Source organism: Hemicordylus capensis, chromosome 3 (assembly GCF_027244095.1).
Source record: "Hemicordylus capensis ecotype Gifberg chromosome 3, rHemCap1.1.pri, whole genome shotgun sequence".
Taxonomy (NCBI): domain Eukaryota; kingdom Metazoa; phylum Chordata; class Lepidosauria; order Squamata; family Cordylidae; genus Hemicordylus; species Hemicordylus capensis.
In genome coordinates this window covers 331,936,992-331,961,559 of record NC_069659.1, presented here as the reverse complement: position 1 = coordinate 331,961,559, position 24,568 = coordinate 331,936,992, and the positions used below count along the sequence as shown (strand labels likewise).

General features: G+C 43.5%; 1 protein-coding gene across 1 annotated transcript in view; it reads left to right on the top strand.

Annotated features, from left to right (window-relative positions):
* SI (sucrase-isomaltase) overlaps nt 1–24,568 on the top strand; it is a 220,785-nt gene that overhangs the window by 8,593 nt on the left and 187,624 nt on the right. The window contains exons 6-13 of the mRNA XM_053309014.1: nt 5,126–5,291; nt 7,666–7,762; nt 9,323–9,435; nt 11,101–11,226; nt 15,818–15,949; nt 16,135–16,254; nt 18,880–18,993; nt 22,982–23,066. Of these exons, the coding sequence (XP_053164989.1) occupies nt 5,126–5,291; nt 7,666–7,762; nt 9,323–9,435; nt 11,101–11,226; nt 15,818–15,949; nt 16,135–16,254; nt 18,880–18,993; nt 22,982–23,066 (953 nt within the window). The remainder of the gene's footprint in view (nt 1–5,125; nt 5,292–7,665; nt 7,763–9,322; nt 9,436–11,100; nt 11,227–15,817; nt 15,950–16,134; nt 16,255–18,879; nt 18,994–22,981; nt 23,067–24,568) is intronic.

Below are 24,568 nucleotides of genomic sequence, written 5' to 3'. Positions count from 1 at the left end.
AGGGAGATAAGAGCTCTGCCCTGAGCTCCTTCAAGGAAGACCGGATGGATGCAAATGCAAAATAAAATATCAAATTGGAGGAAGTAAAGTAAAGTGTTCTATCAAGTTGCTGTCGACTCCTGGCGCCCACAGAGCCCTGTGGTTTTCTTTGGTAGAATCCAGGAGGGGTTTACCATTGCCTCCTCCCTCACAGTATGAGATAATGCCTGTCAGCATCTTCCTATATTGCTGCTGCCCAATATAGTACCAGCAGGGATTCGAACTGGCCACCTTCTGCTTGATAGTCAAGCATTTCTCTGCTGTGCCACTAGGTGGCTGTCTAGTATCCTCCATACAGCCCATTCAGGAGTAGCACCTGAGGAGATGCACAAAATAGTGCCTTGTACCAAGTGTATAGGGAACAGAGAGGAGCAAGAGTTACTAGCTGCCTTTATTTCTCTCCGCCTGGGTCTCGTAATGAGTGGGGAGGGGGTGCATTACTTGCCAAGTTTGCAAGGGTCAGATCAGTCCCAAAAGTGTGGGAGTGGCATCTTGCTGCCCTGCTGGTGCCTCAATCATTTATTTACTTATGTGGAGGAATAGCTGTCTATCCCACCACTTTGCCACCATGTGTGGAGGATCCACCCCGCTGTGCTACCACGAGATGCAGATCTCCCTGACAATTTACCGTTTTAACCCCTGCCACCAAGTAGACTTTTGTGCTTTAGGCTGAGTCTACCACAACAGCTTTCCACCTTTTGTTGAAAAAACAAACTTTGGTAGAGTGGTAAGGCCTATAGGTGTGGGGTTGAAAAAAAACAGAAGCTACAATTTTCCTTTAGATGTAAACAAGAAATTTTACTTTGCAGTTTATTTAATTTAAATCAAAAGTTGCTTCGCAAGTTTAGTTTTTTTTTAAAAGAAAATAAACCAAAAAGAGCATAGGGATCAAACAAAATGTGGGCAAAAATGCATCCACTAACCTGACTCTCACTGAGGATTAACTCAGTGAGTCCTTGATGATCACCTTTCTCAACTCTGGCTTTTCCTTCTGCAGTTTCTTGTCCTGGTTACAGTACAGGCCTAGGCTTCAATCCAGCCTGGTTCTTCTGTGATTTCAGTTCCTGCTACAGCCACAGCTCTGATTCTCTCAGCCTGAGCTAGCAGTTCTTCAGTTTTGACTGGCTTCAGCAACTCCACTTGGACTGCACTCAGTTCATTCAGCTTTCTAACATTTACTTCTTAACTACTTAACTACTACTTAACACACTATAAAAACAACATAAAATGAATAATATAGAAATGAACTAAAAACAAAATGTAAATGGACAACTTAAAGTGCTAAAAGTGAAAAAGTGAAAAAAACCACCAGATACAGTTACAGCTGAAATGTTACAATGGCTCTCTAAAAAGATGGATTTTAGAATAAAAATAATGCATAATTTATATAGTTATATAATACAATTTATATAATTATAAACATAATTTGCTGCCTGAGGTGACTGCCTCACCTTGCTTCATGAAAGTGCCTCTCCTGAACACATCCTAGGTAATTTCAGACTTCTGTAATTTCAGACCTTACATTGGCCTGGCCATGACTGGTAGAAGCCAGATATTTCTTCTACAGGAAAGTGATCTCTCCAAAGTGGTTCTTTGGAGAATGCTTATAATCCAGCCAAAATTGTAAAAGCAGGTGGTGGTGGGAGCTTTAAAGGCCTATAAAGAAGAATAGAAATGTTGGTTTTGTTCTAGTGATATCATTGACACTAGGAGTGTGCAATTCGATTCACCCTTGAATCAATTCTGGTCAATTCAGGGTGACTTGGAAATTTGCTCCCAAATTGAATCACCCTCAAAATAGAGGGCCCAATTTGGGATTGAGTAGAATCACCCCTGATTCAACCTGATTTGATCTGGGTAATTTGAATACCATTTTGAGGCCCATTTTGTTGGGAAAATGGGCCTCAAAATGGCACTTTCCCCCAGGGAGAGCTGGTCTACCAATTGGGATTGGCAGGTACCTGTCAGCTACGTCTGCCTGGGCAGACCAGCCCTCTGAGGTGGGCTGAATGGCTACATCTGGAGTGGAAGGCTGGTCTGCCCGCAACCCCAATTGTAGAGCAGCTCTCCACAGAAAAGTGATGGTCAAATCATTCTAATCAATTTGAGTGATTCCAGGTTGATTTGTTGAGGCAGCCAGCCAAGCTGGCTGTTCTTGTTGAATCAATTCAAGGTTTTTGCAATTCAATTTGAGCTTAAATCGAATTGCAAAAATTGGTTCATGCACACCCCTAATTGGCACCACTCAACAGGTGACACTCACAGGCTTATAAGACACCTGGCTCTTCAACAAGTAATGAATGTGTCATCTGGGGGGAAATCTGCATTCTCCTACCTAGAAATATCACAAAAGGTGTACTGGCATGATGTAATTTCCTCACAACTAATGCTTTAGCTAGGGGACAGATGTTTGGGTAACATCATTGTCCTATAAAATATAGTCTGGAAAGACCCTGAACAGGGTTGGATATAAGAAAAAGTGATCAATAATAGAATGATGCTTCCATCACGTAGAAACAAAAAATGAGTAGCAGAACTAAAATGGTCTCCCTTTCAGGTCTGTATTACGCTGAAAAACAAAAGATGATTAATGACTCACCTCTTTTAGCTTTAGGGCTGGGTTGAGTGTAGTTGAATGTAGAGAAAATAAGCACAGCCTAGAGAGGTACAGGATTGAAAGTAAAGATGCTGAAGTATCTTCTGTGTTTTGGAGGCAGGTGTGGACACCTGCTTTGTGAAGCTAACAAAAGCAGGAAACAGATTGTTGTCTAATGATGAATTCATGCAAACAGTAGCTATACAGTGGCTGAAAATGTACCACAGGCTTACACTCAGGAGGTGCTAAACAGCAATGACAGTTTTTCCCATTAGTAATGCTTTTGAGATTTTTCCATTTTAATAATGTCCTTTTTAGTTTAATCTTTTGCAAAGAATTCAACCTTTCATATCGCTGAAGAGGGTTTGAAAGAAGGATCAGTGTTGGTGGTATTGATACCTATTTTATGTTGCCTTTGGTAAACATATTTGGCAGGTTTTTGTATTTATAGTTTTGTACTGCTTCTAAACCCTACAAAATCTATTGGACTAGAGAAAAAAAATCTATATGTACTTCATGAGAAGCAATGACTCTCTCAACTCCCTTAAAAACTGTTAGACAGGAGACAGTCAAACTTTGTATAGAATATGCATGTACAAATCTGTATACACATCGTGTTCAATGCATAATCAAAAACAACAGCAGCAAATATTTATATACCACAACAAAAGTTTCTGAAGTGGTTTACACAGAGAAATAATAAATAAATAAGATGGAGCCCTGTCCCCAAAGGGCTCACTATCGAAAAATTCAGTAATATACTTCCTATCTGTGCCCTGAATTTGAGGGGGCCTGGACTCGGGTTCATTTTTTAAATGAACATATGTACAGTGATTCACACAAACACATGCACATGTTTATATTTGCATCCCACTATTCCTCCAAGGAGCCCAGTGCTATGTACATGGTTATGTTTATCTTCAAAACAACCCTGTGAGGTAGGTTAGGCTGAAAGATAAGTGACCAGCCCAGAGTTATCCAATGAGTTTCATGGCGGAACGGGGATTTGAACTTTGGTTTCCCAGAGTTATACTTTTACAAAGCTGTGGTTGCAGGTCTCTTGTTTTTCATTAGGGGCATATAATAGAGATGTGCATGAATCATGATTTGCAGCACAATTCAGAGTATATCCCTGGCACCTTTTAAAAGAGAGGAGAGCAGGTGCATCTCCTCCGCTGCTCGCTGCCACTTCCTGTAGTGGTGGCGCTCTCCCCCAACTGCCCTTGTGCGATGCTGGCATGCACGTGGGATCCACGCATGCGCAGCTGTTACAGGAAGTAGTGGCGAGCGGCCGAGGAACACTTGCTCTCCTCTGCTTTAAAGGTGTTGCGGATGTGCTGCGAATCACATTTTGAATCACGTTTCGTACTCATCCCTAGAATATAAATCGAAACCAGCTAGAATTTCCACTGTCATCTAAAACTGTATATGAACTGGCTGTTTTTCAGTGGGTTATATCTATAGCAGATTCCACTGTACCTTTCCTGTGGTCTACTCTCCACATGTATCCGTCCTGTGCTATTCCTTTCCTATTTACATTGTAGATGGGGCCGGGGTTGGAGGATAGAATAGTGGTGTCATTATGCGAGCCCTTGTCTGATTCAAGGTGCATAAATGGTTACGTAGATAGGGGGATATTGCCACCTCATGTGACATGTGGTGATGAATATCAGAATGTGCCACACTGGAGAGAGAGAAAAGACGGGAATTAGCTTTCTTTCGGATATGATACAAATTCACGGAGGACAGGTCTGTCAGTGCTATTAGTCTGGTTATAGGACACTTCCAGCCTCAGAAGCAAGAGGCCTTTAAATACCAGTTGCAAGGGAGTAACAGCAAAAGAGAGGGCATGCCCTCATCTCTTGCCTGTGGGCTTATCAGGGGCATCTGGTGGGCCACTGTGTGAAACAGGATACCTTGGGCCTGATCCAGCAGAGCTGTTCTTATGTTCTTATTTATTTATGTGGGGTCCACGTTCGTATGGGGAACACAGTCTGCCCAGTACACTTTCATGAGAGATTTGAGATGGTACAATCTTCACAAAGCATTACACAAAGCACATATTAATCAGTCCTTTGGATGTTCAAAAGAAGCAGCAAGATTGACACCTTCCTGTCTTGGGTGTTACCCACATGGGGAACTGTCCATTTCCTGAACAGGGTTGACATGATGATGTACTGCATGCATGTCTTGAATCACACAGGAACAAATTGTAGCCTGATATACAAAGCACTAGTTTCTACACATAACTCCATGTAGGAATATGTAAGAAAGTCTGCATGAGCATTGCATAGCCAGTCCAGGGCCAGATGTGTGTGAGATATTGAGTAATACCTCCTTATTTGAAACAATAAGGAAAGTCATATACATTGATTTTAGAATAATTATACACCAAAAGAGGTGACGAGATCCTCAATATGTTGTGCACAGATTTACTACTTAAAATACTTTTAGGAAGAGCTATCATAACATCTTGTCATGCTTTAACAGGTTCAGTACTGATATAGGACCACTAGTGTATTCTGACCAGTTCTTGCAGCTCTCAATCAGAGTGCCTAGCTGGAATCTTTACGGTGTGGGAGAACACGTCCATAGACAGTACCGACATGATTTTAACTGGAAAACATGGTCCATCTTTACCCGGGATGCTCTGCCTGTTCCGGTAAGCCATGCATACGTCATTATACTTTATTATGAAGATTTTCTGTGGTGGTGATGGCCCCCAGCCTGGATGACTTTAGGAAGGGCTTAGACAAATTCATGGAGGACAGGTCAATCAATGGCTCCTAGTCTAAGGGCTATAGGCCATCTCCAGCCTCAATGGCAAGATGACTCTGAGTACCAGTTGCGGGGGGAGCAACAACAGGAGAGAAGGCACACCTTCATTTCTTGTCTTTGGGTCTCCCAGAGCTGTCTGGAGGGCCACTGTGAGAAACAGGATGCTGGACTAGATAGGCCTAGAGCATGAACCAGCAGGGCTGTTCTTATGTAAGTGAAAGAAAATTTACTATAATTGGAGAAAGGGACATTTCTTAAAAGCTAACAATGTTATTCTGAAATTTCCTTTCAAAATGTTGACCCAGATATGTGAAGGCTACTTTCTCAACAGTACTGATAAAATTTATTTGTTTATTTATTTTGTTTAAAATATGTATATGTCACCATTCTTCATAAAGGAATTCATGGCAGCTTACAACAACATTTATTTTAAACACAGTAAAACACTGTTAGCAAGGCTAAGCCCACTCTCCCCACAGATGATCTGGGCGGGAGCACTGGGCAGCCAGATCGGCCGCCCACACGATTGCCAGCTCCATGATGAGCGTGCAGGGCATGCTGGCGAGACCCCCAGATCTGGGAGGCGGGTTTTTGTCTCCCCTCTGGGGGTCTCCTCGTGAGTAGCCTTGGTGTGGAGCTGCGCCACAGCTACTCATGATTGAAAAAAACGGGTTTGTGGAGTGCTCGTTCCACAAACCTGGTTTTAGGGTAGGGGTACTTGAGCCAGTTACCCGCTCTAGAACCACTGGACTCGCAGCCGAGCCCAGTGGTTCTCACAACTGCGGAAAACCGGGCTAGCAGAGGATAGCCCAATTTTATGCAATCGTGAGAATAGCCTCTGAGAATGAGCTTCTGTGAGGAATTATGTTTGAAATATTTTCACTTGAATTTTTATTCATGGTTTTTGTAGGGTTCAGGGCTTTGTTTGATTATCTGGTTAGAATAATACATCTATAATTGTTAAGAAACATCCAATCCCTGTTCAAAAGTTGTGTTTGTTCGTACTGTGGTCAGTGTGTTGCTTGACTCAGAGCTCCGATCTCACCCAACCCTATGCAATTGTGCACAAAGATAAAGTTTACATGATACTGCCTTACCAAGGGGATGAATTAACCAAATCTGACTTTTACACCTATCAGTTAAAGCAGGGCATGATGGGAGCTGTAGGCCAACCACAGCTGAAGACCCAAGTTTGAGAACCCATGCTTTAACTGACTGGTGTCAAAGTCAGATTTGGGGAATTTATACCATTGGTTAAATTAAAGCAAGTCATTGGTGTCAGAAATATTGAAGTCCATTGCATCCAGCTAAGAAGTAGGACAATGAGGCTTATTTTTAAAGCAGGCTCAAGTCTTTGCTAAGCAGGAAAGCATCATAAGGACACATTCCTGAAAAACCTTTGTTCCATAAATTGCCCTATCCCGTACCTTAGCAATTGTTTGGGGACGCTCTAAAATGAGGCAAAAATGCTTATGCAGAGTGAGAACAAGAATGATTTCCTTTCTTCTGATTTAGCTCAATGGCATCATTACATTGCCAAATCTGATCAGGTGACCTGGTTTTATCAGGAATCTTATTCAGAGTAGGCCTTTCTTGCCCTCACATCAATTTGTTTTATTGACATGATCACATAGGGCCAGTTCTAATGAACGGCCTCCACTGGCCCGCTCAATACCTTAGTGTCTTGGCAGCACTGAGAACTCGTCTTCCCCTACATCAGTCAAGGACATGCCAAGGTATTCTTGGTACATCCTTTTCTCAATTGTAACAGCTGGACATTAAAATTGCCCTTCTACATGGACTGCAAAATTCTGTTTAAACAGGATTTTGCAGTACATTGTATGATGCGATTTGCACACTCACCCTTTATAAGTTAGTAAAGGACGTGCTGATAACATGTTGGCAGATCTTTGAGTGACATCAGGGCAGGCATTTTTTTAGCATGCCCCCAATGTTAATGCATGTAGGGGGCTGATAGAGGCCACATTCATCTGAACAGCCCCAAAGATGTATCTGATTGTGTTATACTGCTATGACATCACAACCCTGACAAGGGCCCCCTTAGGAAGCAAGCAGTTTTGAAGAATCCTGCCATGTTGACAAGTTTTGCAAGTTTTATTTTTCTTCATATTAACAATAATAAATTCTTATTCTTATCCTTTTTCTATGTAAACTGCTTTAAAAACTTTTGTGTTGAAAAGTAGTATATACGTAGTCGTCGTTGTAGTAATTTACTCTTCTTTTCTTCAAAGGACACTAATCTATATGGAGCTCAGCCTTTCTTCTTGGTCCTAGAAGGTACAAGTGGAGAGTCCTTTGGTGTTTTCTTTCTGAACTCCAATGCCATGGGTAAGAAAATTGTTTGAGATTATGACTGCCAGGTTTTCCTGTTTGAATGCTATTAGACTTTGCAATCATTTATTGTGCCAGAAAAGCACAAAGGTCACACAGTTGTTGTGGCAGATCAAAATATATTGCACCCAGTGAATGTATTTGTTGAGAAGAGATCTCATTCTCCTGGTATTCTAAATGCAGTATTTTTCTTGCCGGGAGAATACAGCTTTGTAAATATCATTTAAAAAACAACAGGTTATTTGACTTCATCAGTGGCTTCTTTTACATATGAACTGAGAGAACTGCGGTTCAGTTCAAACTGCAGTTAGATAAAACAAAGCTGAGTCAAACCGTAATTTCAAATCCTAACTTGTTAGGCCTGTGCGCATTTAGAAAATTCAGATTCAGATTCAACCCAATCTGACATCGACAATTTCAGATTTTGATTCTATGAGCTTTCACAAAGTTGAATATCAGATTGGATTAGGAATCCAAATCCAAATCCAAATAATGATCCCTGCCCCACCGCCCTATATTTCTGGAATTGATGGGCATATAGTTATGAAATCTGGCACATATGAATTACACATTGGCAGGACTTTGTGTTATTTTTTCTCAAAGCTATGGGTCAATCTCCTGATTTTTGTTGAATGTTTGAAAAAAGAGGCTAAGATGGTGCAATCTGGCTGGAAACAAGCCAGAACTTTACCAAAAAAAATAAATAAAAATCTGGGTCTGAAGCCCCAGCTTGGACCATCATTCCACCCCCATGTGGAGCAAAAAGGATATTGCTTTGATTTTGCATTAATTTTTGTCTTCCCCATTGCAGGACCAGGAAGACTATTTAAAACCTTAATTAGGGGTATGCGAGCTAGCTTGAAATCGAGCCGGCTTGCACTCAAACTCACTCGGCTCAGAGGCTCGACCTCAAACTGAACTGGGTCTGGTTTGGTTCCTGCTCAAGCCGAACTGGCTGAACCGGCTCGGGCCCAGGTTGAAGCCCCTACTGCACATTAAAAAGGATTAAAAACAGTTACTCACAGCACATTGGCAGTGCAGCCAGGAGTGGCTCTTCTCTGCCTTAAAGGCAGGGAGAGCTGCTTCTGGTCGGCTAGCCAACTCCTGAATGGGGCCGTGCAGCCCCATTCGGGAGCAAGATTGGGGCCAGCGCTGTGTTTGCAGCACAGCCAGAAGCGGCTCTCCCTCCCGGCCACTTAACTCCACAATGGGGCCATGCGGCCCCGGTTAGGAACTAAACCAGCACCCCCCATGACGTGAGGGGGTGTGTGTGTCAGTATGGCCCCTGAGGTATGGCCCCTGTATGGCGAGGTATGAGGTATGGCCTCTGTATGAGGTAGGGCCCCGGTATGGCGAGGTATGGCCCCTGAGTTGTGGCGGCCCGGGTTCTTTGAACCCAGTTGCTGAATGATGGCTATGCCCCTAGTGCGTTATATTTAAGCAATATCTGACAGTTTGCGTTCTGTGATACTTCTTTCAGTCAGTCTTCTGTCAGTCTGTGAACTATGTTTAGCTCATAACTGGTTAAAGCTAACCTTAAGATATTTTTCCTGGCAGAGTTTTTTCTCCAGCCTGCTCCAGCTGTAACATACAGAACCGTTGGCGGAATCCTCGATTTCTATGTCTTCCTGGGAAACACTCCAGAGCAAGTTGTCCAAGAATATCTAGCTGTATGTTTCTATCACATCCATTGTTTCTACTCAATCAGTAAAGCAGCTCCTAACATCTTATGCCGATGAAATAATTGTAATATAGGGTCATTAGCAATGACAAGCCACTAGTGTCACTGTGATCATGTCTTGTAGTTGGTAAAATTACTTTTGGTCAAACAGCGTGTTAATCATTATTTTTATGCATGTATCCTTTCTTTGAGCCACAACTATTTGCAAGGAATGTTTCCACATGCAACAAAATGCCTTTGACTCTTTATTTGATCATGAAAAGAATCAAAGACCTGAGGACCTGGAGATGCAGTAAATTATTTACTGATGAACTTTCCCTTTGCCTTCTTCCATTAGTTCTTCCTCTTTGATTTGCTTTATGATTTAAAATAAAATCATAATCCAAGGGCATAAAAACATAGTCCAGATTTAGGGAGAGCAGACCTGGCTGCAGCATATTTATTTCTATTCTAGATGGCGGGTGGGTGGAGGGAGGGGGAGCGAGGGAGAGAGAGAGCATATGTGAGAGCGAGAGCAAGAGCTTCTTCCTGAGCGAAACTGGACAGAACAGCCCAGTTTATCTGCATTGTGCTTCATAGACAGAAGGGTCATTAACTCGACCGGGAAGGCAGCGGGGGCATGTGGGTGGGTGGGGGGAAAGGCTGCTTCAACTCACCTTCTCTCCAGATGAGCAAAGAAATATTCCTGGGAGTGCAGACTACGCTCCCAGATTATCTGCACAGCAGTGAGGAGCTCTGGAGGCTGTGATGATATATTCCAGCCTCCAGATATCCCACAATGCACTTTGTGGCATGTGCAGTATATTGAAAGATTCCCCCAGGAGATGGGTGCTCTAGCTGCCGGTCTCTGTGTTTGCTGGGGCTGAACATGGCCCCAGCAAACACACCATCCCAGAGCCCCGGTGAAGGGCTCACTCAAGCCTTTAACCCTGGCTAAAAACCATGTTTAAAACCTGGGCTAGGTGGCGCTGACCCTCTGGGATTGGGCCCAATCTCGGTGGTTCTCACATGCAGCCTAAACTAGGCTGGTCTTCTCTAGCCTGGTATAAGCTGTGTGTGAGAACAGCCTCAGCAAATATCTACAAAGGTGTTCATCAGAGGTGTTGGAAAGGAGTACGGTTGTTCATCCTTCCAACAAATCTACTTAATAATAATAGAGAAGTCACTATTTTTACTATTTGTGAGGAATACTAAGACTTTGAGAATGTGAATTGCCCAAGATCACTGAATGAGTCTTTGGTAGAACAGAGAATTTGATCTAGAAACTTCTAGTCGAAATCTCCCCCCCCCCCATAAAAGCCACCAGATACTGCAGTTGTCTAGTGGTGGTCCTATCCATAAGCTTGGATAGGATCAACTCAAATACCTTTTTAATCAAAAGTAAGTAAGTAAGTAAGTGTGTGTGTGTGTGTGTGTGTGTGTGTGTGTGTGTGTGTAATGGACAGGGTATGACTTGGCATAGAGATGTGTGTCTTAGAAGAAATTAAGCATAAGAATCATCTGTAGTAATACAGTACCCAACTGGCATGAGGATGTCAATTCAAGAAGGATTTCTTTGCCCTTCTTTCACTAAGCTGTAGTTGCGCTTAAAAATACAGTGATGCAAAAGAATATTGACTCATTAGGAGCTTATTTGTACGTTTCTAACTTGCAGCTCATTGGACTTCCACGGATGCCTGCCTATTGGAATCTTGGATTCCAGATCTGTCGCTGGAATTATAGTGATATTAATGATCTGAAAGCTGTGATAGCCAGGAATCGGGCCGCTGGAATCCCTTATGTAAGCATAATGCAATGTGTGGAGTGTTGTTTACTAAACTGAGATGGAGGTGGACTTTTCCTTTCTTTCTTTTTTTTTACTAGAATGTAATATTGGTGTGATTTGGGGGAGTGAAAAGATAGCATTCATGGGACAAGCATCGGTTGAGTTACCCATTTCTGCTGGGTACATACCCTAAATTCCTCTGAGACTCTGCCTTGTTTACATGTTCAGGGAGTTAGTCACAGGCTGATGTTATATGAAAAGAGAGTTAGCAAGCATTCCAAGTTGTCCGTGCCTCCATGATTTGGACCCTCTTTGGTCCGGTCTCCTTTTCTTTTCTCCCCCTCCCCACGAGATCTCAAAGTCTGCTGAGGAGGGGGTTTGCAACATCCATGTTCCGCCCCCAGCCAGGCAAGCTGTCTTGTTAAGCCTCTCCCTGGAGGACCTCAACCTGTACCCTCTGTACCCAGAGGAGCCACCCTAATCACTAACCTGTCCTCCCTAAATAACCTTGAGCAAACTGGGCAAGGCAACCCCTCCCTCAGAAGTCCAATCTCCATGTGCGCTTCCGGTTTAGTTGGCCCTGCCCCCATCTGTTGTGTTGCAGCATCCGGGCCCGTTGCAGCAGTCTGAAGGTTTGATGACCTCCAGTGACCCGGTGGCATGTGCCTGGGTATTGGGACACATCCAGACCGGCCCGATCCCTGCCTCATGCTTGCCAGGTCCTGCTGTTGCCACCTGCAGCCCCTTGGGCATGCCTGAGGAAGAAGGAGTTCCCACCACCACTGAGATTGGCCCGGGGATGGGTGAATCCCTTGCACCAGGTGCTGCAGGAACCCAGCACAAGTTCATGAAACCTTAAATAACCTTTTTCATATTTCATTATTCATTTCTCATGACAAGGATAGCCCTGCGATAATAGTAGTGTTTGATCATCAGTTGAAAGGAGATATTTGTATAGCTAAGATTCCAGAAGTAAAAGACTGGTCCTCTGACTATTGAACCATGTTCGATAAAGTTTTCTAGATCAAGTAAGTCCTCCAAAAGAAGGTAAAGCTGTCAAAATCAAAGATGTTATTTTAGGAGTTGTCCTCACTGAGTGCATAGTGGGAAGGTTGTCTTCCCTGTTGTCTGAAGATCTATAATGAGAACAGGTGCCACATTTCTTGACACTTGGGAGAATTTAGTTATTGCAACGATCAGCTGCCTATGTGAAGAAAATCAGTTTCATCACATAGTGAAAAGGTATTTTCTTGCTATGATTAAAAGGGTTAGATTTGATGGAAGCCCATTTCCTATGCAATATTAATGTATGGGAGTGCCTACAATGGTCCTTTTGCTTCTTGGTTGATTTTTCATCAAGCCACTTTACCTCTTTATGTATTAGGGTAGAGATTGTATAAAATATAGCCACACAGCGGGCTACTATGGTAATGGAACTGGGGTGGGGAATGAATCATGCAACAATTCGCATATATTTCTTATTACAGCTTATACTTGCATGAAAATACACAGCTGGAAAGCATCTGAGTTTCTGCATTTATTAACAAGGAGTGGGAAACGGATGAGTAGAATAATTAATATGAACTAACCATTTTGTAAGAGAATTGTATTATTACATATAGAAGCTATTCTCACGAGCAGCGAAAACTGGGCTAGGGAAGCCCAGCCTGGTTTCCACTGTGCGTGAGAACCACCTGGAGCCACATGACTCCCAGCTGTGGGGCGGCGGTGAGCCCTCTTAAGTAGCCCACCACTTAACCCAGGTTTGGGGTGCGAGCACATCCAAAAAACGGGCTAAGTGATCATGCGTCTTGCAGTTGCAGCAGGGACACTCGGTGGGGAGGGGGTCTCCCAGTAACGCACCGCACACTTGTGTGGTGCATTATTGGGGCTCTGGGGGATGGGGCACCGCACGGTGGTGCTTCCCTACACCTGATGGAGCACCCGAGCGAGGTGCAGGAGCACCTCAGGAAAGCCGCCGCTTGTCTGGGCAGGTGGATTGACCAATGGAGGCTTGTTGTCTGCAGGGAAGGTAAGGATAACTCTTGTTCCCCACAGTTAGCCCCAAAGCTCTTCTCACTGATCATGAGAAGAGCTTCGTACTCTCATGGTAGGATTTCAAGATCCAGTCACTGGTACCCTGGTACAGATGCAATTCTTCTAACTGTGTAATCATGGTTAAAAAGTTACAGACAATCTACCTGCTCATGTATTTCTGCTTTCTCTTCTTCCTGGGGCAAGTTCTCCATTCTTCTCATGTAGCATTGGTTTTGCAGTGAAACTAGCCATGGTTAATGCTAGCCAAGGTTAGCTTTTTTAACCAGAGCTTGAAACCAAGGTTTTAAACAAATTTGCAGATTCCTGGTTAAAGATAAGGCTGTTTAATATTAACTATTATTAGAAGCAGTGAAAATTATGGTGCCAATTCCATGCTGCCTTTCCATTTATATTTCACTCAAAGCAGTGTTCATCCAAAACCTGAGGAAAATACAATAGCAACAAACAACAATAAAATCCAGCAATTACTATGATAAACCTAACCCACTTTATCAAGAACAATACAGTAAACAATTCATAGTAAAGCAACAATACATACATAAACATAGAAAACTATCTTCTACTGAGTGAGACCATTGGGCCATCCAACTCCATATTGAGCCATTAATCTATAGTTTATTTTTATTTCATTTAGTTATTTCTCACATTTATATCCCACTCTTTCTCCAAGGAGCCTAGAGCAGTGTACATGGTTATGTTTATCCTCACAACAACCCTGTGAGGTAGGTTAGGCTGCAAGATTTATGACTGGCCCAGGGACATCCAGTGAGTTTCGTGGCTGAGTGGGATTTTGAACTTGGGTCTCCCCAGTCCTAGTCCAACACTCTAACCACTACACCGCACTGGCCTTCACATCAGCTCTACACATCAGTTCTCTATCCCCTGTTTATACCAACAAACTGAAATGCTTTTCAGCTGTGTACACTCATGCATTTACAGTACATCAATGAAGATATTGGGTAACTACAGTTTGATACAAGCATTTCATTCGATGTACCATTATAGCATGATTAAAATTGAAAAGGGAAAGTGAGGCAGCATTTGTGTTGGAAAGGGAAGTTGTGGCCTACTTACAATCTCTTAACCATGGTTAAGTGGTTCAACATGTCCCGTGGACAAAAAACTTTTACTGCACAGTAAATTATCTTGCTATGCATGCAAGCAAGCTACTCATCCATTTGTCCTGCCAAATGTTGAACAGAATTTTACCTATCACCTGCACCCCTAGATTTCTGATGATGTGAAAGAATGTGGTGAAATTCTCATCAGCATTGGGCAGGCCAAATAACCTTTTCCATCTAATACACTGGCTCACATAACTGCACAGCAAAACATGGGCAGTGGAACACCTGTCCACGCTGCTGCATGTATGTTGCTACTGTAATTCCACTCTGAGTAGTTACGTAGTTCCACAGAGTAGTTCCACTCTGACTTAAAGTTGTGCAAACACGGTTCTGCAACATGACACTCATTGGAAATAATGGGTGCAACTATCTAAGGGAGGAGAGCTGGTCTAGTTGTAGCTCTCCATGACTTATCCCCTTTGCTAAGCAGGATATGCCCTGGTTTGCATTTGGATGGGAGACTACATATGACCACTGAAAGTTATTCTTACAGTGAGGCAAGTCTACAACACCTGGGGCTATTTAGTTTAGAAAAAAGATGACTGTAGGGAGACATGATAGAGGTCTATAAAATCATGCATGGTGTGGAGAATGTGGATAGACAGAAATTCTTCTCCCTCTCCCATAACACTAGGGGTCATCCCATGAAATTGATTGCCAGGAAATCTAGGACCAACAAACAGAAGTATTTTTTTCACACCGTGCATAATCAACTTGTGGAATTCTCTGCCACAAGATGTGGTGACAGCCAACAACCTGGATGGCTTTAAGAGGGGTTTGGATAACTTTATGGAGGAGAGGTCTATCATCGGCTACTAGTCGGAGGGCTAAAGGCCACCTCCAGCCACTAAGGCAGGATGCCTCTGAGTACCAGTTACAGGGGAGTAACAGCAGGAGAGAGGGCATGCCCTCAACTCCTGCCTGTGGCTTCCAGTGGCATCTGGTGGGCCACTGTGCGGAACAGGATGCTGGACTAGATGGGCCTTCTTGGGCTTGATCCAGCAGGGCTGTTCTTATGTTCTTATTCCCCTTTGGGTATGGGGCCGCTCTGGGAAGAACATCTGCATGCTTGCATGCAGAAGGCTCCAAGTTCCTTCCCTGGCTGAGAGAAACTCCTGCCTGTAACTTTAAAGAAACCACTGCCAGTCTGTGCAGAAAATACTTAGCTAGATGGACCAATGGTCTGACTCAGTATATGGCAGCTTCCTGTGTTCCTAACGTTAAGTTGGAGCAGAACTGCTCAATTCTGCAAGAACATCAGTGGTGGTTACACAGATGTAGGATGGCAGACAGATGCTCTACCATCTGTGTTTTGTTGTGTGGGATGTGAGTCCCTGTATGTACTGCAAATAGGAAATATAAGAAAGAACAACTAAAAAGCTTCAAGTTCTTTAACATTCACAATAATCTCAACTTCCTTTTAGGATGTTCAATACACCGATATTGACTATATGGAAGACAAGAAAGACTTTACTTATGACAAAATAGGCTTTGCAGACCTGCCAGACGTCGTTAAGGACCTTCATGATCATGGACAGAAATATGTCATAATATTGGTAATTTCAATGTATTTCTTGCATTTCATAGATTTTCCATAAGGGGGCGAATTATTGAATCTCTCACTTGTGTATGTTGTCATTTTTATTTGTCATTGCTTGACCACGGATTAAGTTGATATCAGTCTGCTGCATAATTCTACCAAGCTTTAGAACAATAACTATTTCTGTTTGTGATTTTTTAGGACCCTGCCATTTCTGTTAATAATCTCCGCAATAATACTCCATATGAACCCTATTTAAGAGGTGAAGAAATGAAAGTGTGGGTAAATAATTCAGATGGAAAAACCCCTCTTCTTGGAGAGGTAAGTAGCTACGTCTATCAAGTTAGGACATTGTTTACTGGGATGTTCTTTGTAAGCCATGAACAGAAGACCACTACTCTTGGGCCAACTAACCCCTACCCCAAAAGCAGAAGCCATCTGCAGCCAGTCATACTGCAGCTAGCTGGAGAAGAGGGAGAGGGAGGGAAGGTCCTGCTATTGTCTTCCAGGGCCAGTTGCCAAATTGGGGCTCTTCCCAAAAGAAAAAAAAAATTGCCCTATGCCTGATAAACAGGGAAGGCCATCTGGCCTGGTTCAGATGTAATGACAAACCATGATCAAGATCCAGATTAAGTAAGCCAGGATTAAATCCCATTCAGATTAATGGGATTTCAATTAGTCATGTTCCATTTATTTCAACGGTAGTTATTCATGGCCCAGATCCTGTCCCATGCTTTGTTATTATGAGGATATACTTATGATAGGGGGAAAATGGGCTAAGGGAGCCAGGCCCGCTTTCCCTCCATCGTGAGGACCATCAGGCTCACGGGCAGTTCAGTGGTGGCTAGCCTGCCAAACCACAACCCTCCCTTTAAATGAGGTTAGTGGAAAGAGTGCTCTGCTGACCCCGTTTTCTCAATTGTGAGTCTCCGTGCCATGGCAACTTATGAGGAAACCCCAACTGGGAGGCTACAATGAGCCTCCCAGCCTCAGAGGTCTCCCCAGAATGTCCCATGCACTCGCGCAGGGCATTCTGGGACTTCCGCGGGTCAGGCAACCCCCAATCCCCACAGCCCCAACTGGTTCCATGACGGAGCTGATTATCATATGGGCAGCCAATCCAGCCGTCCAGGGCACAACTGTTGCTCGTGTGCAGGGAGAGCGGGCTTGACCCACTCTCCCCACCAAACCCCTCCTGGTTCTACACACTGATTGTGTGTAGAGCCTCTATGGGTATGAGCTGCAGGCTGGCGTCCTTTACTTCCCTGATCATGCAAGAAGGTTTCAATCTTTCTGTTGTGCTTTGGAACCTGCTAATCAGTTGGTATACTGGTTTGTTAAGTCACCATCGATTCTTCCTGCATTCAATCAGCTCTGAGAGAAGGAGCCTGCTGCCTAGTTTCAACCCCATCATCGGTACACTCTGTGGCCTGGGTGTCCTCGCTTCTGTGCTTATCTGCAAGTGGGGAACACAGGGGCAGTTTCTTCCTTTGGGCAGAAAAGCAAGGAACACATTCTCTAAGTGAGCACGTAAACATATACCGTAATTCTGATAAAAAAGAGAAAGGAACACATCAGAGGCCCGGCATACTAATTTCCTAAATGTTACTTTGGGTTCTTAGAATGTTGAACCTGGGGGGACCCAGGTTCAACTCCCTGCTCAGGGGTTTAACTATAATAGGGCAAGGGGAGACAGTTGTCTGGGGGCCCCCTGCCTTGGGGGGCCTCCCAGAGGCAAGTCACATGACTGACTCCCCCAGCTGCACACCCACCCGGGCTTCCTTCAGTTGTATTCATCCTCCAAAACTGAAGTGGGTGTTAAGATCTGGAGCTACCAGAACAGCAGGTCTTTCTCTAGTACCATTAAATGACTTGCATCGTCCACAATTTACAAAACCTTTTAAAAAATAATGTAGGATGATGTTCTGTTGTGGCACATAGGTGTTCGATCTATCTATCTATCTATCTATCTATCTATCTATCTATCTATCTATCTATCTATCTATCTATCTCCTCATGAGCTGAACTTCAGTGAGGGGGAGCCCATTTTAAAAACTTGTCTCTGGGCCTACTCCAACCTTGTTACACCCCTGTCCCTGCTCAGACATGAAGCACACTGACTGACCTTGGGCCATCCACTCTTTTGTCTAGCCTATCCCACAGGGTTATTGTGAGGATATACAAAGGGGAGGAAGAACCATGTATATCACCCTCATATCCTTGAAGGCAATGCCACCCCAAGGATTGGTGGCACCCCAGGCGAAGCAAGTGCCTACACCCTGTTAGTCTGCACAGGCACTCCACACTCTGTCTGCCTGTGCAGGTACCTCATGCCTCATTTGCCTGGGTGAACATCCCATTCACCCGTGCAGGCACCCCACACTTCATCAGTCCATGGGGGCAGGCACTTCCCATTGGGCAGGGGCAGTCCCTGTCAGTTGCCTGCCAAACCTCTTCTTCTCCTCACTGCGGCCTACTCTCCTGCCACTGACCTGCTGCAGTGCATTATAATGCTGTTTCCATGTGATGCAGCAATGGCATTGTAATGGCAGACTGCTGCTGGCAGGAGCGGCAACCTGCCACGGTGAGAAGGAAGGGGTGGACGGGCAATGGGGAAGGGGATGGAGAGTTCCCACTTGCTTATCCACTCGCCTGCTTACTTGTTGGTTGCCTCTCCAGCCCCTGCCCCCCACTTGGTGCCCTAGGCAACATTATGATAAATATCATAAATATATAAAGAAGTGTTGTATCTTCTTGCTTTTTGGTCCCTTGCTCCCCATTTGGAATTTCATTTGTTTTGCTTTTGACATTGTCCATACATCTATTCTGGCTCCAACTTGTCCACTTCAAAAATGTTAGTTACAAAACCTAGCCCCTCCTCCAATCCCTTTCCTGTATAACTGACAGGGCTTTAACAAAAATGTTTTACTTTGTTTTGACCTGCAGGTATGGCCTGGAGTAACAGTCTTCCCTGATTTCACCAATGACGTTGCCGTGTCCTGGTGGGTTGAAGAGTGTCGGTTATATCATGACATCATCAAGTATGATGGGCTGTGGGTTGTAAGTACTGTGTAATATAATTCAGAAATGTACCTTTTGAAAAGTTAATCCATGAAGCAGAATGCATGTTGACCTGATTTCTCCAACTTCCTTGCCTGGCATCTCCAAGATAGGGCTGAGAGAGATTCCTGCCTGCAACCTTGGAGAAGCCACTGCCAGTCTGTGTAGACAATACTGAGTGAGATGGACCTATGGTCTGACTCAGTATGTGGCAGCTTCTTATGTTCCTATGTTCTCTCTTTCATAGTCTGGTTTTTGGTGTGTTTTTTTAACGTAAGCTTAAGCTTAGAGTGGCGCAGTGGGGAAATGTTTGACTAACAAGTAGAAGGTTGCCGGTTCAAATCCCCACTGGTACTATATCGGGCAGCAGCAATATAGGAAAATGCTGAAAGGCCTCATCTCATACTGCACAGGAGGAGGCAATGGTAAACCACTCCTGTATTCTACCAAAGAAAACTACAGGGCTCTGTGGGAGCCAGGAGTCGAAATCAATTTGATGGCACACTTTAATCTCAGAGTAGCACCCTTTTATGCTATTAAAAAGTGTATGTAATGTTTTTAATGTAAGTATAACTATGCAGTGCAATATATTACAATCCATAGCATTCTTTAGGATATTAAACAAAATATTCCTATGATGGACCACTTTTAAAATTGCATTAAACAAAATTGTTGAAAAGATATATATACATATTAGTAGTAATAATAAAAAAACATATGTTCATGCACACTTCTGAATGAATTGAATTCCCTTTGAGCAGTTTAAAGATAAAAACATAAATGCTTATGCAGTCATTAAGGACAAATTCTTAAGAGCAGCTAGTGTACATTGGTTGGTTATTGGGGAACAAATACAGAACCATATAACTGCATAAATGTGGATGGGCTTACAAGCACACAATCAGAGACTCAACAATGATATGATAGAGCCATGGTTGCCTATGGTAGATTCATTTTTATGCCCCATTATATATTCTATTCAAATTGCTTCACAAACCTTTGAAACATTACAGACATCTATCTGCACAACTTGCTTGAGCACCAGGGGTAGAGCCATCATTGGCTGAATGGGTTAAAAAAACCCCGGGCAGCCACCAATCAGGGGCCGCAAGTGCAGCCCCAGACACACCCCCTGCATCTGATGTCACAAATGGGGGTGCATTGTTTTGGTTCCAAACGGGGCCCCCTTTGGAACTGAAACCAGACCGCGTTGCATTGGCAGCATGGCTGTAGTGACTTTCCCTGTCTTAAAGGCAGGGAGAGCCGCTCCTGATCTTGCTGCCAATGCAGGGCTGATCGATCTCCCAAATGGGGTCGCGCAGCCCTGTTTGGAAGGGAGATCGGCCCACACTGCATTGTCAGCACAGCCTATAAGGTAGGGAGAGTTGCTCCAGCCTGCGCTGGCCAATGCAGCGTGAGCTGATCTCCCTTCCAAAGGGGGCTGCATGGCCCCATTTGAGAGGGAGACCACGCCCCCACGTCTGATGTCAGGGGCAGGGGTGTGGCTAGCCAGGCCCCTGCACCGGACATCAGATGCGGGGTTGGGGTCAGGGGGCTGCTGCGGCAGCCACACACGGGCCACCACCAGCCTCCCTATGCTGCTGTTGAGCACCACAGGATAGGAAAAATGCACATATGCTGTGCGCAACAAAGCCTGTATCGTGTCATCTCATCTATGACATCATCATATTTCTGAAAACATATTGAGGTTGTTCACACGACTGGATGGGTGGGGGGAAAGGCTGGTTTAACTCACCTCCCCACCACCACCCAGATGACTGCTGCCTGTTTCTGGGAATGCAGACTAAACCCCCAGATGATCCGTGCTGCATGCCTGCACTGCAGAGCTCCAGAGGCTGGGATGATGTGTCCCACCCTCTGGAGATCCTACAATGCATTGTGTGACACTTGCGATGCATTGTGGGATTCCCCCAGGAATCTTCCCAAAGAGACCTTTAGGGCCCATCTTTGTGTCTGCTGGAGGCTAAACATAGGGGGCATGGCAAGTTTGGGGGCGCAGCAGGTTGTGCCACAACTCCCCCCAGGCAGCCCCTAGTCAGTAGAGTTTACGGTTGCTGATTTTTAAAATAATTTTAAAAAAAAGATTTTAGCCTGTTTCAGTGCAATGAACACTGAGTGACCTTAATTGCTTAGTTCACAGCAATTAAGGTCAGTAGATCATACACTGTTCCACTTGGATGAATGGGGGAGGGACTCCGATTCTTTGCATTGAAACAGCCTAAAATCATTATACCCTATGTAGAACCTTTTAGAACTGGTTCGAACTGGATTTGAATTCGAACTAAATCTGGGGAGGGGGCATTTCCAAGCAAAACCAAAACCAAAACTACCCACTCTGGTTCAAAGCTGGTTCAAATTGGAACCAAACAGGCCAGGCCAGTTTTGTGCACATCCCTAAACAGATCTGGGATCTGGCTTTAAAGGGACCCTATTTAATGGTTCATCACACACACACACACACACACACACACACACACACACACACACACACACGTATCAGTGGACTCCTCAATATTTCCCCATGCATTGGGAGGTGTCTGTATCCCATAGTAGCAGATATAGTTTAAGAAGCTTATATGCAGTGAAAGAAAAGCACCCAGGGAACTTGTAACAGGGAATAAAGCAGGATCCCCAGCAGCATTTGGGGCGATGTCCTCAGTGTGACTCTGTGGATCCATTCCCCGTACGTTGCTACAGAACCATTTCCAAGAAAAGATCTGGCAAGAAGGATTGGGAGGGCATTTTTAGAAACAAGCTGGGGCAGCTCTAGACAGCACTGATGTCTTGGGTCATAAAACAAATCATGTATTCTAATGTGGTGTATTGTTGAGCTTGTGCCTAAATAAATAGTAGTCTAAAGCACAGGAGGAGAGTAGGCTGCGGTACAACTGAGTTCATAGGCTGCATTGGAAGCTGCCTTATACCACGTCAGACCATTGGTCCATCTATTTCAGTATTGTTTACTCTGACTGGCCATGGCTCTCTAAGGTTTTAGATGGAGGTCTAACTCAGGCCCTACCTGGAGATTCCAGGAATTGAGCTCAGGACCTTCTGCGCGCTCAGCAGATGTTCAGCCACTGAGCTGCAGCCCCATCCCCAACTGTTCTGTTGCCTAGTGGCATATTTCATCCTCATCCTCAGGGAATACTCAATAGAATTGTAAGGCCTCTTCACACATTGCATTTTCTAGATGTTCAGTTAAAAATTGAGGTATGAATGAGTCATACACATGTTTCGAAACACTTCTATAATACAGGAATGCTTTTCAGAGCACCAGGATGGGCTGCTAGTCGTAAAATTAAAGTGTGCCGTCGAGTCATTGTCAACTCCTAGCAACCACAGAGCCCTGTGGTTGTCTTTGGTAGAATACAGGAGCGGTTTACCATTGCCATCTCCCATGAAGTATGAGATGATGCCTTTCAGCATCTTACTACATTGCTGCTGCCTGATATAGTCTAGAAAACATACCAGCGGGGATTCAAACCAGCAACCTCTGGCTTGCTAGTCAAGTCATTTCCCCACGAGCCATCTTCTTTTCTGCTCAAAAACTGGGTATGCTGCACCCAAATCAGGGGCGGAGGAACTATTGAGCAAGGGGGAGACAACTGTCTCCAGGCCCCAATGGTCTGTGGGGGCCCCAAGGCTCCACCTTGGCCAGGGCGCCCCCTTGCCCCTTCCTGCAGCCAGCTGGCATCCAATGTTGGTGCAGCCATCCCAACACTGGAAGTAAGGCTCTTGCATGCCATCTGGAAATTGGCATTTCGGCAGGGCTGCCATTCTCTGTGATTTCTGAATCCCACCTGCCATAGACTATCTTGTCTCAGTCCACCTTTCACATGTAAATCCATTTTCTGGACTGCAATTATTATCTAAATTTGTTTGGTGTTGTTTTAATTATGCGTGAAATTGATCAGATAAAAATGCAGCTACACTGGAGACAAAATCATATAAATATCTTTTCTCCTAGGACATGAATGAAATATCCAGTTTTGTTAAAGGTTCAAAAAGTGGCTGTGAAGTAAACAGTCTAAATTACCCACCTTTCACTCCAAGTAAGTTTTTAAGTGACTTTCCAAATCCATTCACACATTAGCCCAATTACAAGATTGGCTTTTCTCACATTTCTGTGATCAATATTCCAATGAACAAAATAAGCAGACAAATAAAGAAAAGGAGGGACAGAACCTTAAATACTAGGCCTGTTGAATATTGGATTTTCGATATCGTAAATGTCGAAATATCAGCGATATTAGAAATAATTCTGATTTGAAATTTAAAAGGATTGGAATTATCAGATACGGTATCAGAGATATCAGGAAAAACACTGGAAATAATATCAGAATATCAGAGTACAAAATAGCAGCAGAAATACAACATGAAGTCCTCACCCCACACCAACTGAACATAGCTCGGGGGGAAGGGGCCATCTTCTGCCATTTATCTGCCTGCCTGCCTGTTTGCTTGTGTGTTTATTTATTTATTTAGCTGATTGTTCATTTAAATTTTAACTTAACACTTAAAAAAGCAAGTGGTAGATTCTCTGACGTTACATCACTTCCCATGTGATTCCTTGATGTGGCATCATTTTTTGCCACTATTCTCAGATGTGAATACCATCTCTGGGTTACTTTTAAAAATGATTTAAAAATTAATGGATGGGCCAATTTATTCAAAATTAAATACATAGAGTCCTTGTGATTCTTGGATGTGACATCACTGTTTACCACAATTCCTGGATGTGAGTACAATTTCTGGGTTACTTAAAAAAATTACATAAAATTAATTACACATTAATTACATAATGTGTAATTATGTATTACACATTAATTACACATTAATTGCACATTAATTATATAAAAATTGAATACACAGAGTCCTGCCATCCTCTGCTATCTGTAGTGCCAAATTTCAGAGCTCTCTGCCCAGCCATTTTTATTTCTCCATGGGGATTTTTACCAATAATTATTGGATTTCAGATAAGAAATCCGATATTGATGCCAACACCGATATCAAAAGACCCAGTACCAAGATCTATTGTATTGTATCGTATTGGATCCGATATGATATTTCTAATCATGCACAGACCTATTATGTACACTGCTGAAGAGAAAAGTGCCAGAACTGCTGACTGCAAATAGCCTTTTACAGTAAACTGTAATAATTTTTTAAAATCATAAGCTGCCTTTTTCTATAGTGAATGTTTCATTGCTTTAATTAAAGCCTATCAATTGTATCAATTTTCTTCTGTCATTAAACAGATTTTTTTAAGCTGTTCTTAGCAGGTCTTCCAGTACCTTCCTAAATAATAATTTACTGTAATATGGTTTTACAATCTTACCAAATTTAGAAGTTCAATTGTTTAAAGCTCAAGCCTAAGAAATGCAATATATGAAAATTTGCACACTTGCTTCATATTGGTGAATTCTTAGAATGTGAACTGAATCACCAGGGAGCACTCTGTGATCAACTGGTGCTAAAAAATATACCAGAATAGTAGTTAAATGTGCCTGACACACCAAGGAAAGCTTAATGTTATAACTCATTTAAATTTGGG